Source organism: Triturus cristatus, chromosome 12, assembly GCF_964204655.1.
Source record: "Triturus cristatus chromosome 12, aTriCri1.1, whole genome shotgun sequence".
Classification (NCBI taxonomy): Eukaryota; Metazoa; Chordata; class Amphibia; order Caudata; family Salamandridae; genus Triturus; species Triturus cristatus.
In genome coordinates, this window is record NC_140595.1 from 788,510,614 (window position 1) to 788,527,776 (window position 17,163).

At 43.3% G+C, this 17,163-nt stretch overlaps 1 protein-coding gene across 1 annotated transcript in view; it reads right to left on the bottom strand.

Annotated features, from left to right (window-relative positions):
• The window catches only part of LOC146782847 (uncharacterized), a 263,565-nt gene that overhangs the window by 126,326 nt on the left and 120,076 nt on the right, over nt 1-17,163 (bottom strand). The window contains exon 3 of the mRNA XM_085637254.1: nt 7,241-7,359. Within this exon, the coding sequence (XP_085493380.1) occupies nt 7,241-7,359 (119 nt within the window). The remainder of the gene's footprint in view (nt 1-7,240; nt 7,360-17,163) is intronic.

A 17,163-nucleotide genomic window follows, 5' to 3' on the forward strand; every position in this document is an offset into this window, starting at 1 on the left:
CAGGGTACATACAAATCTCAACAGTGAGAAGCTAACAAACAAGTTAGTAATATACAACTCAATGTGTAATGTTTTATCGACCTCTGAAGCATTAAAGACTGAAGGCCTTATTTGAGGGATGGTACTCCATTCATCACGGTGGTGGAATATAATACCTTTGCATACTGCCGGACTACTGTGGCACATGAGTTCCACACATTTAGTCCATCACTTACAACTACCCAGTTTTTGGACCTTTACTATGGGGGTGTCTCACTACCTGAGTCTCTCCTGATAAATTCACAGTAATTGGACTGTTTACCACCAGTGTACACCTTTTAAGATAAAGCCACTGGGATGCAGCTAAGGTAAGGGGCATGAGGCTTTGTTACAAATTAACATGTGTTCATGTTTGGGTGCACACGGTAGAATCCATCCTTCACAGCCTGGTAATTGTGCACATGTAGGCAGGTGCAGGAGGGAGTCTGCGCAGATTGGTGCTGACCTGGAGTATTCCTTATAATATCAGTGGCCATTCATAGAGACATCAGTAGGATTTACTGGGAAATATACTTTCTCTGTATTATACCTATAGGCCAAATCTGTCCTAAAGTGCAGTTTTGCTTCACTTAACCCTACACAACCCAGCAAGATGTGAAACTGGTGTAGACGGTGTAACCAGTACTTGTCACTATTACCAAACCTAATGCTATTTATTGTATCGACGTAAGAAAGAGTTCAGTTGTGTGGTTGCACTGGGACAGGAACCTATGATACACACAAATATCAATAGTGAGTGGCTAACAAACAAGTTATTAGTACTTAACTCAATGCAGTGAGTTTGATTTTGCAGTTCCAAACACAATAAATATCTAATGGGGCTTCAGAAATTGTCATGTATCTCTGGCTCAGCTCATAAGCAGGTTCCATGCATTTGTTCATTGTGTGTCTGTGCCCCTTGGAGTGGGAACAAAGGCCTCTCCACAAAAAGGAGCAACTATCAGTGATTGGCTCAGTTTCTGGGAAGGAAGGGATGGGGAGGGAAATCTACATCGGATAATTAGCTATTTGCACTGCACCTAGGTTGGGACTGCCCGGGTCCATCGGCAGGAGAGAGCCCTGAGTGCACTAATGCAAAAATCGAGTTGTGAGGTATACCTGTTTATTTCCCATCAACTTGTCACAGGAGAGCACATCCAGAATAAGCGATATAGTGAATGCTCATTGTTGTGATGCATGACAACATTACATGGAACATACCCTAACAACCAGGCAGCAAGGAGGGAAGGGGATGGAAACAAAGATGACAAGAGAACAATAAATGCAATATATGGGATGCACATTTCAGTGAATATAACACATTCTTCCTATTTACAAAAAGTAGCTCTGCAGAATCATCCATGAGGGGGTTCTTGTTTTTGAAAATGTTCTCTTTGTCATTGTCAGGCTGTGATAAGTTGGGCTATTGATTCCTTGCATCATTCCCAAGAAGGTGTGAATTTTTCTTGAGGTTAGCATCATTAGTGGATATAGTATGTCGCATCAGGGTCAGGATATGAATGCTCGCTTTGAACATCTAGCTCCCGTACATTATCAGGATATCCCCTTCAAATCACACACTTGACTACCCTCTTGATGCTCCAACACTCACCATCTTGTGTGACAACACATCCCTTGCTAAATTTTAACACCTTTAGTGATTTGGAAAACTTGGTCTTATCCTTCACTGAGAAATTTTGTGCACCACATCACCCACAGATAGTTCATGAGATTTAATGGTGTTGGCATTGTCATACCTTTGTTTGGCTTGGTAGGTTTGTTTGGTTATGTAGGTAGGGTGCATCCTTTTGCTCGTTTTTCTAATATGAGCATAATATACATTTCCATTAATGCATTGTTTAGTGTAAAAACTTTTGAGTAACTACCAAGGGAATAACTCAGACATGGGAAATTTCCCCCTTAATAACTTGAAGGGAGTGATCCCAGTAGTGGAGTGAGGAGTAATGTGGTATGCCCAGAATCTTTCCCTGATTAAATTATAGACCAGAATTCAGTTTTGCAAAGCCACGTGAACATTATCTTTAAGAAAACGGTTATACCTTTCAACAAGACCATTAGATTGTTGATCATACACAGCCATAAATGTGTGTTTAATATAATGTGAGTTGAGGAACTTCATCATCTTATTAGATGTAAATAGTTTGCCATTGTCAGTAATGATGGATTCAGAAAAACCTTAACCACTGAATAGCTCCTCATGCAATTTCTGACTTCGTCACTAGTAACTCCTTCTGCAAAAGTAATCTCAGGCTACTTGGAGAAATAGTCCAACATGATGATAGTGTACTGCATAATAGCTGGTAATCATTAAAGGGACCTTCCATATCAAAGGCAAGTCTCTGCCATGATAATTGGGGCCAAGGGACTGGCTGCATTGGGGGTATAATACATAATTTTGCAATTAGAATATTCTACACAACTCGTCCCATAATGTTCAGCTTCCCGTGTATACTAGGACACCAGAATTGGGCTCTCAAGGAAATTAACAAGGCAGTCATGCCCATGTGATCTTGATGGCTGGCATTCATAATAATACCATTCACAGGGGTATGAGAGGCAATATGTTTGAAGATTTCTGCAGTATGTAAACGAAGTATGAGAAATTATTGAGTCCACTTCGATGCTTGTATTCCTTGGTTGTTTTTATTAGTGATGTGCTCAAAGTTCAATACAGCCAACGCGTTTCGCCCAGACATGGGCTTCTTCAGGGCCAGGTAAGAAAACGTTGCAGCACCTTTGGGCAGGATAAGTATTAACGTTAGGTCTCGTGAGTTCCGTGACTGACAAGTCTGAGTTAAAGAGACCTTTCAGTGGATTTGCTGAGGTGATCCTGGAAATACGAGGAGACTGTAATACGCCTCCTATGGGCTGATCCTTGGTAAGGATAATGAGATTAGTTCAAGTAGTAAAGATCCGTATGCGGGGAGCCTTCAGCGCCGGTTTGTCCTCGTAGGTAGATCGGTGTGCGAGTGATGTGTTACAAAGCCCATTTTAAGTGTTTGTGCCAGTCAATAATACCCCTGACAGATTTGGCGGGTACACATTTGTCCTTTCTGAATAAAATATTAGTTGCACCTAATTCTTCGGCAACCTGGGCTAACGAGTGTGACTCCGCACGTAAATGCCAGTTGGTGGCTACCCAGAACAGGTGTATTCTTCGGCATTACAAAGTATCTTCCTTTGAAATTTTCTGTGAACCACATAACTTCAGGTGATGATATACTCTTCACAGCACAAATTTCACTCGCACTAGCAACCACATTTTGGTCACTTTCTTCACTACTGGTTACAGGGCAAAATAAACGAGATGAAGAAATCTGCACATTTGTTGCTTTTTGCAGCAACATGAAAAACCTTTAAACAATACTCTTGTAATATTGAGCTCAATCTTGCAATACATGGTGTTGAGTTTAGACCTCCCCTGGAGACAGGATATGGACAAGAAATTCGTCATCTGTTTGTAAATTATAGTGGCTGAAATTATTTGCTGCTCAAACACAGGAAAACATCAAACACACAAAAGGTGATGGGATAAATGCTGCAATAAGTCTAACCACTGACAATGGCTCTGGGTAGCATCATAAACCATCATTGTTTTGCCTACTGACTGCCACCTAAGAGTAGACCCTGTCAAGCCAAGTCCTCTCTGAACTAGAACACAAGCAACACAAGACTGATTTCACCCTGATTGGGATGTGTACCACGCCTGGGCATAACCTTTGCCACTTAGGATGTTATATTAAACACACAAAAGGTGATGGGAGAAATGCTTGCAATAATTTATACCTGGCTGATGAGCCCTAATATGGGTGAACCCAATCCTCGGTTGCTTGAGTTAAAGTTCAAGGAGGACCTGTCAGCTCAGTCTGGACGGTTCCCTTTGGAGCAGGGTCAAGACTGATTTTCATCTGGTTGGGTCCAAAATGAGAAAGCATGGTGTGCAAGGTAACAATGGATTAGAATGTGAACTCTGGGTTTTTAACAGTAACTGAGATTTATTCAAGAATGCCATCCATCACGTTTTTGTATACTATAGTGTGTCACCCTAAGTGGGAGAAGTTGGAGGAGTATGCCCAGACGTTTCTCCTGTGCACACTGTGCCACTGGAACCAATCTATACCAGACTGATGCACCCAAATAAGGGCAAACACAGTCCTGGGCTGCTTATTTTCTAGTTCAGGGAGGAACTGGCCTGGCAGATTGGGCTGGACTTTTCCCATTGGAACAGGATTGAGACTGATTTGCATATGGCTGGGTCCAAACTGAGAAGGAATGGTGTGCCTAACATTTGACTGAGATTTATTCAAGAATTCCATCCATCACTTTTGAAGTTTTGGTGGACAAGGAACTTGTAGTAATGTCAGCTAGAGGCACTGCTGAGGCTCTCAGAGGAGCTCTTTGCATAGAAAACATGACAGCGCCAAGCTAGATTGTTCCAGAATACTGTGGAGGAGGGTTGGTACAGGGGTGGAGGGATGATGTGGCGTCCTAGCATTGTCCAGGGGTGCCTACCATCTAGAAATGTCCACCTCCACTTCAGAACTCCTTCAAAAAAGAGAGAGGCAGTTGAGAAGGGTCTGGGCATGGGAGGCAATGTCAGCATAAGAATGGCCAGCTGGAAAGAGAAACCACCTGATGCCCTACAAGAATCGACTAAGGAATCTGAATCAAGCTGACCCCAAGACTAGAATGGGTCTTTCCAGAGCCAGCGGTGTTGGCCCCATTGTGTCCCTCGAGGACCAGTTGGGGGAAGACCAGGATGCTAATGCCCCCCCCCCCTAGCTGACCCTCAAGACAGCCAGGAGGATCTGGGGAGTGCAGTCGGGAGGGTGTTCTGCTGGTTGGTAGCAAAGGGGCTTCATAAGATGCCCCTACCAGCTGAAGAAAAGTATCAGGAGCCAGGCAGAGGAGAAGTCTGGCACAGGGAGCCATCAAATCTAGCTCCCTGCAGAATGCACCCCTTAAAAGGCCAGTAAGGCAGAAAATGTGCCTGGTGGTTAGACTTCACCACCAGAATGATATTCATTTTTAAAGATTTGACCTTTGGGTCTAAACAAGGAGAAATGCAACTGTTTATTTGAGAATTACTGCTGCGCTTGGTCAGGAATCATGGGTTGGTGTATTTTTATTACATTAAATACCTTGGGGGTAAGTGTGCATGAGGACAACTTCCCCAAGACAATATTCGGGCCGGGGGACTCGATTTACCGGAGGGTGATGCAAGACTGCCCTGGGGACTCCATCCCCTGGGACAGAGACCAAGAAGACCCAGAACCAGAGAGCTGAGGAAGTAGGTTGGTACTTGCCCACCTCCTGTGCCTGTGTCTGTAGAGGATGATCACTCTATCCTTTTGTACCACTGCCTGTGCTCAAGCAGGGTAGAGTGCAGGTCTCCTTCCGACGCACAGAACAGAAGCAGAGCTTGTTCCCACATTGGCACAGGAGCCGCAGAAGTGCCGCTGGCTTCCACACTGCGCACTCAAAGTGCAAGTTCGATGAGGTGGCAGGGGATGCAGGCCTTGTGGCTTCCACCAGAGCCTCCAACAACTACCCAATGGTTGTGGATGTCCTAGGTCATGGGCCCCCAATGAAAAATAAAAAAGCCAAAAAAGATTGTAGCCTCTAAGTTTGGAAAGCCTCTCCTAAAATGTGCTGGAGTTCAGGCTGAAGAACCCCCTAAGGTTGCTCAAGGGGTCTTAATGCCACCTTTCCCCTTTGTGGTGCCCTAAAGATGGACAGGAGCACCCCCACCACTATGTGCAGATGTTGTGTAGGGGGTCATGATGTGCAGAAGCTCCTCAAAGTGTTTCAACAAAATTAATCCTAAGTCAAGGAGAGGTTTTGTTATTATTTCAAGTAATTAAAAAGCTTGAACTTTTGCCCCTTTCCTCTGGAGTGCATTGACCCTTTAGAATTGGCCCTTTTGGTAGACTTTGATACATATGTTATGGTTGCTTTAATTTTAAATGCTTTATTTATATTTTACTAGCGCACATTGCAATGCTTATACTATAGTGATAATGAATGTACTTGAATGTGATTAGCTATCTAATTGGTTTTAATGGTGAATCCTTACATGTGGTTACTGTTTAGTAATGTGAATCCTTGACAAAACTAATAAGTCTGCCTTATATATATTGATGTACTGATTCCTTGACAAAACCTATAAGCCAGTCTTATATTATTGATGTGGTAATCCCTTGACACAGCCAATTGGCCTGTCTTCTGAATAGGACAACTCCTTATACAGTGAAGTTACATCTGGTGTAGGTTGGGAGGAGGCATTGCAATTATGGGGTTCAACACTCACTAGGGGTGAAATGTGATATAGTGGTATCACCAATGGTATTTCCATCTACCGGATATACATATTTGAAATTTAAAGTGTAGTATTTAGTAGTGTGTGAGTAATAAATGTACTTTTCCTTTATAAAAGAAAAAGCTCTGAGTGGACGATCATGTATTGAGTGTTGTTATTACATGCTAGTGAATTGGGATTGCTAGCCCACACCACCTCCCCTGAGTATGCCTCAGTCTGCTCTGCTTCACTGCCCTGAGAAAGTCAAGTGCTACAATTTGGTACTTGGTTCCCAGTAAGGAGACAACCCTAGACCTATTACTTATGAAGTAGTAACAAACTTTGCAACTCACAACCCAATTTCTTACGTTTACCAACTGTCAAATTTAGTGGTGACCAACTGTAAAGCAGTCATCTACTTAACTTGAAGGGAATCACAGTCATGGCAATTCGCTTCAGGATACAATAAGATTGGTGGATGGTCGGCATTGATCTTGACTGCTGTCAATCAACCTTTTAACATCTTTTGCTTTTCAAAACCAAATTCACAAAGTGAGAGTTTGTTTTTGAAAAACAAAAATCTAATGAGCACTACACTTTGCAAGGTTTCTCCCATGGTGTGGGGGCCATTATTGTTTTTTCAGTCCATCCCCACCAAGTTTTTTTATGGTGGTAACAGAGAAAAAAATGATATTGCACTGTTCATAAATAGAAACCTATGGACTTTCCATCTTTAAATGAGCCGGGCGGTTCAAGGGTTTGGCAGCCAGGGTACTCCGTCATTTTTCCAGCTGAGTACCATGTCCCCCAAACTGTGATCAGCCCTTGAGTCAGCTGTACTTGTGACATTCATGTTACATCCAGATCTCTTTACTCCGTGTACCACCGCAATTAGTGTCTTACCGGTATCAGTGCTGCGGTTTGGGAGGCCCGTGTGGTGTCCAGAGTTGTGCTTCTTGTAGTGGTCCTTGAATATGTGGAAGTGATGCTAGGATGGGTGGACGTAGTTGAATATATATTCTCTTCACAGGAAGAAGGAAATACATCAGGACCTTTATTATTAGTTCAATATGTAAGGCAGGTCATTATGACATTCCAGTAACAATGGCAACAATGTATTATTGAAAATGCATGCAGAAGAGGTCAAATACATATTATTAGATTTAACTCTAATGGTTCATCAAATTTAGCTTGCAGTGGGTGGGTTCTGTTATATAACACATTTATTTACAGTGGGTAGAAGAAGACATTTGGGCTACTAATTAGCATAATGGTTATTAAGTAGAGGTTGTACAATATATCCCCTGCTGACCCCTTTACTTTGACCACAGATCTTGATTTCTAAATTAGTGATATTAACACTGTTTAAAATGAATACCCCTGATCACCAGCCAACAGGCAGGAATACAGGAATCCCTCTGTGTAGCTCATATAAAATGCTTACATTGCTGTTTTTTTCTTTTGTAAGCTTTTGGCTACAAGCCTAAATTGTTTGTGCTGTGAGAGATAAAAACTGAGGATTTAGGAGCGGCAACTCTGAGAATAAAATGATGCCTTTCTGAGTGTGTAATGAACTGGATTTTTGTCTTCGCAGAAAAGATACTTTTTTCTAAAAACATTACAATTTTAATTATTTCTGAGGCCAATTCTTATTGTGTTAACCTAGACTTTACAGTGTGTAGAGGACAGTCTCTCACAACGCGGGGTAAGTCAAGTAGTTTATTGTCCGTGAAAGGAAGACAGATTTACATCCACCAGCTGGCTCCACGACCATATGCCCAACCGTCCTCCACAGAATGCACATGTCTCCACCATTCTTAGCACCAGCCACCCATCAGCATTCTCCATGCTAAGAACACTACATGCCTTCCCAAGTAATAATCCTAAAACAATCCTAATGCAAAACTATTTACAAATACATTTCCAAGAACACAGAAGGAAAGCAAAAGATGCACATGGACATATTAGTACCGGACAAAATCTTTCAATTTCATGGGAATATTCTTTACATGTGTACTTCTCCGCACCTCCACATTTTGTCCTACCATAGCCAAATAATCAAAACTAATCCTGGGCGGTAAAATCCGCTCCGCTCGCGGAATTTGCTGAGTTACGGCAATTCCACATTTGGCGGAGAATGCGGAATTACCGGAAATTCAGCGATCTGCGGCATAGTGGAATTATTTCCTCGTTCGCGCTTTAAAAATGTGTTTTTGTGGACGTGATAGCGACTTACCGGGATCCCCGCGTTGGCTGACGAGTTTTCCTATCCGTTCGCGTGCGCCAAAAGATTTTGGTAGCCAGCTGCGCAATCCCGAGTGAGTGTGCGATCGCGAACACGTCATTCACCGCCAACGGACACCGCGAGAGTGTGGGATCGCAAACACGTCATTCGGATGCGCTATTGGACATCCGGCGGAAGTTTGGTGAAGCTTGCGATGCCAAACATGCAATATTTGCAATCTGGAGAAGAAGAATATCTCGAGAAGCATAAAACCTTCTCTAAAATGATGATTTGGATGAAAAAAACACCTCAGATTGACATTTGGCTGTACTTTTTTGTGCAAGGAGTCCTTTTTTAAAAAAACTATTTTTTGGAGAGGAAGGAAGTGCCACAGATTCTCCAACTTCCTGTTCCTGCCCAGCAGACTCCTCCCAGTGCTTTGTCCATCTCCTGTTCATTTTTCATTTGGATTTGGAGCTCGAAGGATCACTCTTTGTGTCTGCTGTATCATATATCCTTGGATTTCAGGACTTTTGGATTTGAGATTTTAAAAGTACGTTGGTGTTATTGTTTGTTTGATTGGGGCATTGCAGTTGCTGCAACTACAATTTTGGTACATTTCATCATTTAAAAAAAAATAATTATTGTGGGTAGCCAGTAGGCCCAGCGCTAGTCATGGGTGCATGATGAAACAACTGTTCCTTTAGTGTGTGTTGAATTTATTTTAAACATCATTTAGGGCATGGAAGGCATTGGATTGAATTGCAAAATGTGTATTTTTGGGGGTATTTCAGTTTTTGGGTGTGTGTTAAATAAATGCCTTTGTTGTGTGTGTGTGGTGTGTTGTTGTGTACCTTGCACACCTTGTTTAGCTCTGTTGATTTTCGTTTTTGCATTTTATTGCATTAAAGCTGTGTTGTTTAGCATGCCTCCTTTGCCTGGATATTACAGGCCTGTTTCAGTTCATTGTTTTCCAGGCCTCCTGCTTATTGCTTGTGACTGTGAGTGTCCATGTGGCTGGTGGCCATTTTGTGGTGGTAGTTATAAGTGTGCTGCTTTTGCCATACAGGCCTGCATGTGTTTCCTTTGTTCCTTTATGGCCTAGGCTTCTTGCTGTTGTGGGCCTGGCCATGTGGCTGGCAGCCATTTTGAAGCCAGGCAGTGTGCTTTTGTCATAGGCCTGCATTGGCTGTCTTTGCTTTCTTGTTGTTGTTGTGGGCCTGGCCATGTGGCTGGTGGCCATTGTGAAGCCAGGCAGTGTGCTTTTGCCATAGGCCTGCAAGGTTGTGACCTAGTCTGCCAACAGGTCTTTCATCCAGTAGGCTCAGAGGTATTCATGGGTGCATGAAACAACTGTTTCTGTGTGTTCTGTTGAATTTAAACATTATTTAGAGCATGGATGGCATTGGGTTAAATTGCAAAATGTGGTTTTTGAGGTATTTCACTTTTGTGGTGTGTGTTAAATAAATGCCTTTGTTGTGTGTGGTGTGTTTGTTATGTACCTACCTTGTTTAGCCCTGTGGATTTTCATTTTTGCATTTTATTGCATTACAGCTGTGTTGTTTAGCATGCCTCCTTTGCCTGGCTATTATAGTAGGCCTGTTTCAGTTCATTGTTTTCCTGGCCTCCTGCTTGCTGCTTGTGTTGTGACTGTGAGTGTCCAACTGTCCATGTGGCTGGTTGCGATTTTGTCGTGGTACTTTAGTAGCGTGCTGCTTTTGCCATGGATGCCTGCATGTCTTTCCTATGTTCCTCTTGGCTTACTGCTTCCATCCATCCCCTTTGCCAGCTGCAGCTCCCTGAATGACGTGATGAGCAAATAATTTAATGACAAACAAACACGTTCCACTTCCATTACATTTGTATTTTTGTTTTTGTTCTTCTTCTTTCCTATCCTTCCTGAGTGTACACAGTACACCATGAAAGCCCTTGTTGTCAAAGTCTCACAAATGGCTACACTTTTATGTTTTTTTTAATAACTTAAAACTGAGTTAATAAAATGTAATAATATATATAACACTAACAAGTGTGACCACCACACACTAAGTTATATATTATATTTGTTTGTTTGTACTAGTAGTAATTAAACAACAACAACAAATGCAACATTTCACTGATGTTCTTCTCTTGGCTTCTTTGCTTTTAGGTGCACAAAAAGACAGAGGAGGAGGTGTCATCATCACCCGTTGTACTCCCAGGCAGAAGTCCTGCTGCTCGCAACATCACTTGACGTGTGGCCACAGACATCTCTACAACTTGTGCAACAGCGTCCTGCTGACATCTGAAGAAGATGGCCCCAAAGAAAGTTACCAGGTCCTCCAGTTCCAAGAAAGTTGCCAGTGAGAAGAAGGAACAGAAGAAGGAAGTGGCACTTACCAAGACTGGTGTGCCGCCCACGATGTTTTTTTGGGAAACAAAAAGTTACACCTGCAGCAACGGTGTCCGGGGACCAAGCTGGGAGCAGCACCTCCGCATCAGCGGGCCCCCCCACCAACCTAGGCCCAAGCCCATGAGTGTCGCAGAGGTAGCCAGTCTACTAACGAGCAGTGGTGTTAAAAAGTAATTATCGCAAAGTAGAACCCATTCAACGCAAGAGGAAACTCAGCAGATAAGTGGGTAACAACAGCCGCAACAACAGCCGCAACAAAAGCCCACAATGGTAGTTGTTCCTCCTGAAGTAGGGAAAGTTCAGGAAATCAAGCTTTCTGCAGACGAAGAGGAGCAAGCCACTCTTTCAGAAGATCCATTGTCTTCCAGATCCCCAGCAAGGAAATGGAGGATTAGTCCATCAACTTCTTCAAGCCCCGCTTCTGATGATCTAGATGCCACTTGGAATCCACCAGCTCAGTCTGAGTGATGCACGCCACAAGACAAGGCTAGTGAAAAGTAAGGTTCCAGAAAGCCTTAGAGTTATGGAGGGGGCCGATGATGATGATAATGACGACGAGCCAGTCATCATGAACATCACTCCTGGCCCAGACGAGATGGAGACCAACATTATTACCCTGTCCAAAATCGCTGCGAGGGATGTAGCACGGATACCACCAAGACAGGTAACACCACCTCCATCTTCCATATTTGCATTTGCTAAGGCCCGGCAGGGACCTACATCAAGCTCAACCACCACCTCAGTAGGTAGTGGTACTGTAAGTGCATGGAGTGAAATTCCACGCCCACCCTCCAGTTCATCTGACATTGAAAGGGGCACCTCCAGCAGCACCAGAAAGTACACCTCCCCAGTTTGGGACTTCTTTTCGGTTAGCAGTACGGAGGAGAACATTGCTATATGCTCAATTTGTTGACATGCTGTTAGGCGGGGTAAGCTTGGTACAAACTATGGTACCGGAGGCCAAACAAGTAATTAAAAAAACGTCATCCAGTGGGAGGCTCAACTACTTCGCTTACAAAAAAGTAAAACTGCACCCATTGCTGTTGGTGGGGAAGAAGTAGAAGAAGATATGATCGCGGTGGAAGGTCAACAAGAGGGAGACATTTTTACTCCTGTCCCCAGCAGTGTAGTGGTACCGCCCACATCCTCAGCAACATCTCAGTGGCACCATAGTTAGAAGAGTCATACTCAGAGTCAGACTGAGACACCAAGGCAACCGAGTACTGCAATGAAAAAAAGTGTGTCGTTGAGCCTAACTGGGTTCAAGAAGACAGCTGCACCACAAAGGAAAATATTCCAGCCTACCATTGACAGCATGCTTAGGTTGGAGGGGCAGTACGAACGCAACCACCCAACGGCACGTTTGTACAATGCGAAGCTGGCTAAAATGTTAGCACTGGACCTTCTCCCTTTTTCTTTTGTGGAAGGAGTGGGCTTCCTTGAATTTGTGTCAGCCATCTGCCCTAAATGGAAGGTTCCCAGCCGGTCCTATTCCACCAGAGTTGCTGTTCCAGCACTACATCACTATGTGCTGGAATTGCTTGGACAAGCTTTGCAGCAGAGTGCTGTTCACAATATCCACCTGACAACAGACATGTGGACCAGTTTCCAAGCCACTGATTACATGTACATCACTGCACACTGGATCTCTTTTGTGGGGGTTAGATAAAAGATATCTGAAGCAGATCTTGTTGACACTGCTGAGCTTTTTAATGCTACTCGGAAACATGCAACTGTAGCCATGTTCGTCATGGAGAAATCCCATACTGCTGTAAACATTTTGGAAGAGTTTAACAGCAAGGTCTTTGAATGGCTGCGCCCAAGAGGGCTTAACATTGGTTTTGTTGCCACGGATAATGGCAGTAATGTACTTAAGGCCATGGAGGATGGTGCCTATTTCAGGGTCCCGTGTTTGGTGCACTGCATTAACATTATTGTTCAAGACTTTCTGAAAAAAGAAGCCACAGTCAACAACTTACTGACCACCTGCCGAGGAATATGCACACATTTCAGCCATTCTTTTAAAGCCTGGAAGCAGCTGAGGATCATTCAACGTGAATATAGAATGACAGTCAAAGCACTCATCCAGGAGGTGGCAACACGTTGGAACTCAACTTATTACATGCTCGACCGTCTGTTTGAGCAGTACAGACCAATCGATGAATATGTCATGCAGAGAGGGGATGCTAATGTGAAAGGCATGACCCTTCTGGTGGACCAATGGTGCCTAGTTAAATGCCTGACAGAGATGCTTCTTCCTTTCGAGGTCTTCATATGTGAAGTCAGCAAGAAGGACTGTACTATGGGCCATGCTATCCCATTGTGGCACATGCTACAGGAACAGCTGAAGGAGGTGTCTGAAGAGTACATGGGTGTGGAGGAAAAAAATGAAGCATATCAGTTGGTGGAGAGCTTATTCCGTCACTTAGCTGATAATACAAGGGTGCAAACTAAGATTGTGTCAGAAAAACATTAATTTGTGCCATAATTCTGGATCCACGGTACAAATTGGCACTGGACAGTAAGACATTAATTCCTTTTTCAGAAGTGGACGTTGCCCGGTACAAAAATTGGATAGCTGATTTAGCCACTCACTTTGAAAATGAACGGTTGGCAATTAAAGGCCCGCTACTCAAACCCACAACAAGTACAGCAGCAGGGCATCCAGCATCAAGTTCCAATTCAGGGCCTGAGGGCAGTGCGTTTGACTCAGAGCGGTCACCAACACTATTGACAAAAGCAAGAACCGGATCATCAGCCCCAGTAAAATTGGCACAGGATTGGTATTTACAGCAAGGGCTTGCTGGGTCCAGTGCTGATGCAAATACAAAAGAGGTCAAACAAACTGTAGCACCCCTGAACATTGAGCAGATTGTCCAGGCCTATCTGGATGACCGAACAGAGGCCTACATTGATCAAAACCCATTGTGGTATTGGTATGGGAAAAGGAACCAATGGCCAGTGCTCAGCAGGCTGGCGATAAACTATCTGGCCTACCCTGTCGCAAGTGTCTCTTCTGAATGTGTTTTCAGTGCTGCTGGTGCCATTGTAACAGTGAAAAGGACCAATCTCTCACCTAAAAACGTGGAGAGGTTAACCATGATCAAAATGAATCAGCACTTTATACCACCGAATTACACAATACATGAATCAACACAAGAAGATGAGGACTTCAACTCAGGTGATGGAAGTAGTGTGTTAGATGATGATTACCTACTTCTGGTTGAACCCCCAGAGTTTGAGGACGAGCTGTACTTCCCTGACAACTATGCTTGAACTTCTTACTTTCTTCCTCCCTTATTTACTTTTATTTGTGTGTGTCTGTCTTTCTGGTTAGAAACTTCAAATCACAACAAATCGATCTCCACCGTCTTCTAGTCTTTTTTTGAGTGCCATATTGCAGTTGCAGCTGTCTGCATTTCACTGAAGTCCACTCCTCCGAGTCCTGCTCCTCCATCCTCATGACTTGCCCTAAATCAATTTTCCTCAAGCCAGATGATGATTGGATATAGAATAGAAGAAAACAGAAAATGTTGCCTCGTTGAATCCCACCAAAATAAGTGGAACATGATGACTACTATAGCTATCCTCTTTTCCGAGCCAAGACAGACTGCCCCTTATTAACTTAAAATGAGAAGAAACAGGTAATGAATGATGGCATGCATTGGACGCTGACTGAGTGATTTGTGTTGTTGTTTGTTGTGCATGAAGTGAATTCATTGTGTACTATTATTTAATCTACACAGTAAAAGTAACTCAAGTCAATGTTTCCCTTCTTGTTTTTTAATACCAAAATTGTACTTTTATTGCAGGCCGATCCATTGCATTTTGAATATGGAATGTGGACTCACTCTGTACACTGCACACTGAGTTGGACAACACCTGATGATGACCACAGTGACATAATATCTTCGCAGTCACTCACTAGGATCGGAGATGATTGATGGAATAAGTCAGGGCGTTTCATGAGTGGCATAAAAGGTAAACAAGTCAACAACAACCACAGTAGACCTACATGTCTGTGAAGTGGTGGAGTCGAGTCAAGTGTAGTGGTATGACTGACAGCGGTGCATTGATTTAGTCACTTAATTTGTAAAATGCTATGTTGATGTATATGTGCTTTGTCTGCCTCTGTCAAAACATGTACGCTAAATGGAGGATGGGTCACGGGTGCCGTGGGCTTGCTCTGTCCTGTTGTTGTTGTTGTTGTTGGATAATGCTGAAAACAGAGTAGACATGATGTATCCATGCCGCTACTGAAAGTGTTCTTGTTGCACTCCACCGTAATTCATGCATTTTTTTTCTCCTTGATTTTTCCATATCCCTTTTGTTTTTCCATCTACAATTACAGGCCGGCCCTTACCCTGTGCTATACTGGGGAAAAAAACTCATACTTACCTTACCAATCCACATCCGCCAGGCAGGCAGTGGAGTCACCCAAGATTGATGGACGGAGCGTCCATGGAAGGGAGGACCAAGAGGAATGTCGAGATGCAGCCCCCCAATTTGACCAGGATAACAACATACAGTAACAGTATCAACATTCATAATCTTTTAAATAATTTGATTCATTTTTTATCTTCAATCATTACGACTGTGTGTTGTTGTTATTATGTTTGCTTTCTGCTTATCATAATTCATCCCTACAGCTATTTTTTTATCTTCTTTGCTATCTTTAAAAGTAAGCCCGGTACAACAGAACAGAAACTGTATGTAATTTGGGTCTCTTTGAGGGTAGACAGACAAGGCACAGCCACATTGAATAATATACTGCAGCCATGTACTGTCTAATTGTCTGGTAGTTAGTAAGTACTACTTATTATTAACCATCAAGTTATTAATTAGGCCTGGGCGAAGCACTACGCTACGCTCGCGTAGTTTGCGAAGTTCGCGCTACTTCGCACTACGCGAACTGCACGTAGCACAGTGCGAACACGCGTAGCGTAGTGTTGCGTAGTGCTGCGGTCATTTTTTGCTTGCTCGCGACCGCGAGCAAGCAAAATGACATCCTGGCGAGACTTTTTCCTTGTTCGCGATCGCGAGCATGGAAAATAAACCTCCCGGCGAGATTCCCAACGCGAGAAGGTCAGGTTTCTCATTGCGAGGGGTCGCGTATGCTCGCGACCGCTCGCGATGAGAAACTACCAGTTCGCGTTGAGAAAGCTGCAGCTCGAGTAAAAATCTACTCGAGCAGCAGAAAACTACAGCTCGCACTGTGCAAGATGCCATTTTCAATGATTGCACAGTGCCGGTTGCTTGCCCGCACTGTGCAATCATTGAAAACAACATCTTGCACAGTGCGAACATGTTACTTCGCAGTTCGCGAAGTGCTACGCGTAGCTCGCGTAGTGCGAACTTCACTTTGCGTAGCTTCGCGAAGTGCTACTTCGCGAACTACGCCCACCCTTATTATTAATATCATCATCATGCATGTATTTCCTTTTAAACCCTTAACAGATTTATGGATATGGTCGTCTGCCAAGATTGTGTTTTGTTGTTGGTCCATGTGTAGTGTTTATCTTTGTCAAACCTTTGCCCAAACCCCCTTTCCCAACTATTCATCAATCCCTAACCCTCTTACCCCGGGCTGTGTGATTTATTGAGGTGTGACTAAATTGAATGTACACCAATAATTGATCACACGCTTGCTGGGGCAGATGTGGCAAAAGCAACACTAATTCAATTTCAAGGCAGGGCGAGGATCTTCTTCTGCTTGCCCACCCATGATCAGTATATTTGCAAGATTATCTTTTTTTTCCACAGGAACTTAATCCATCATCATTAATTACCGGCATCAATTGGATTTGTCATCCTCCTACATAGCACTAAAGCTTACGCTTGTGTCGAGTGTAGGCCTAGTCGAGTGACTCGAAACAACTACAGTTTGTAACTTGTTGTACTAGGCTATCCCTGCCACCATTATGTTTTATTTTATTTTGGCATATTATTGTTTGGCAGTAATTTCTGTACTGTATTTTGTTCTACTACTCCTCCCACAGTCTCTCTCAGGCAACTGTCTCATTTACTTTTTTTGCAAATGCTACTGCCAGTGTATACTACTACCACAACAACCATGGCATGTTGGGAAACCAAACCATCATCATCACCATGCAGCCATTGCTGTGCCTAAGTTAAACATAACAAAACACACAATTGATGGAGGTAATGCAGAACAAATCAAAACATTCACCCCCAGTCAAGAGATCTGGGTTA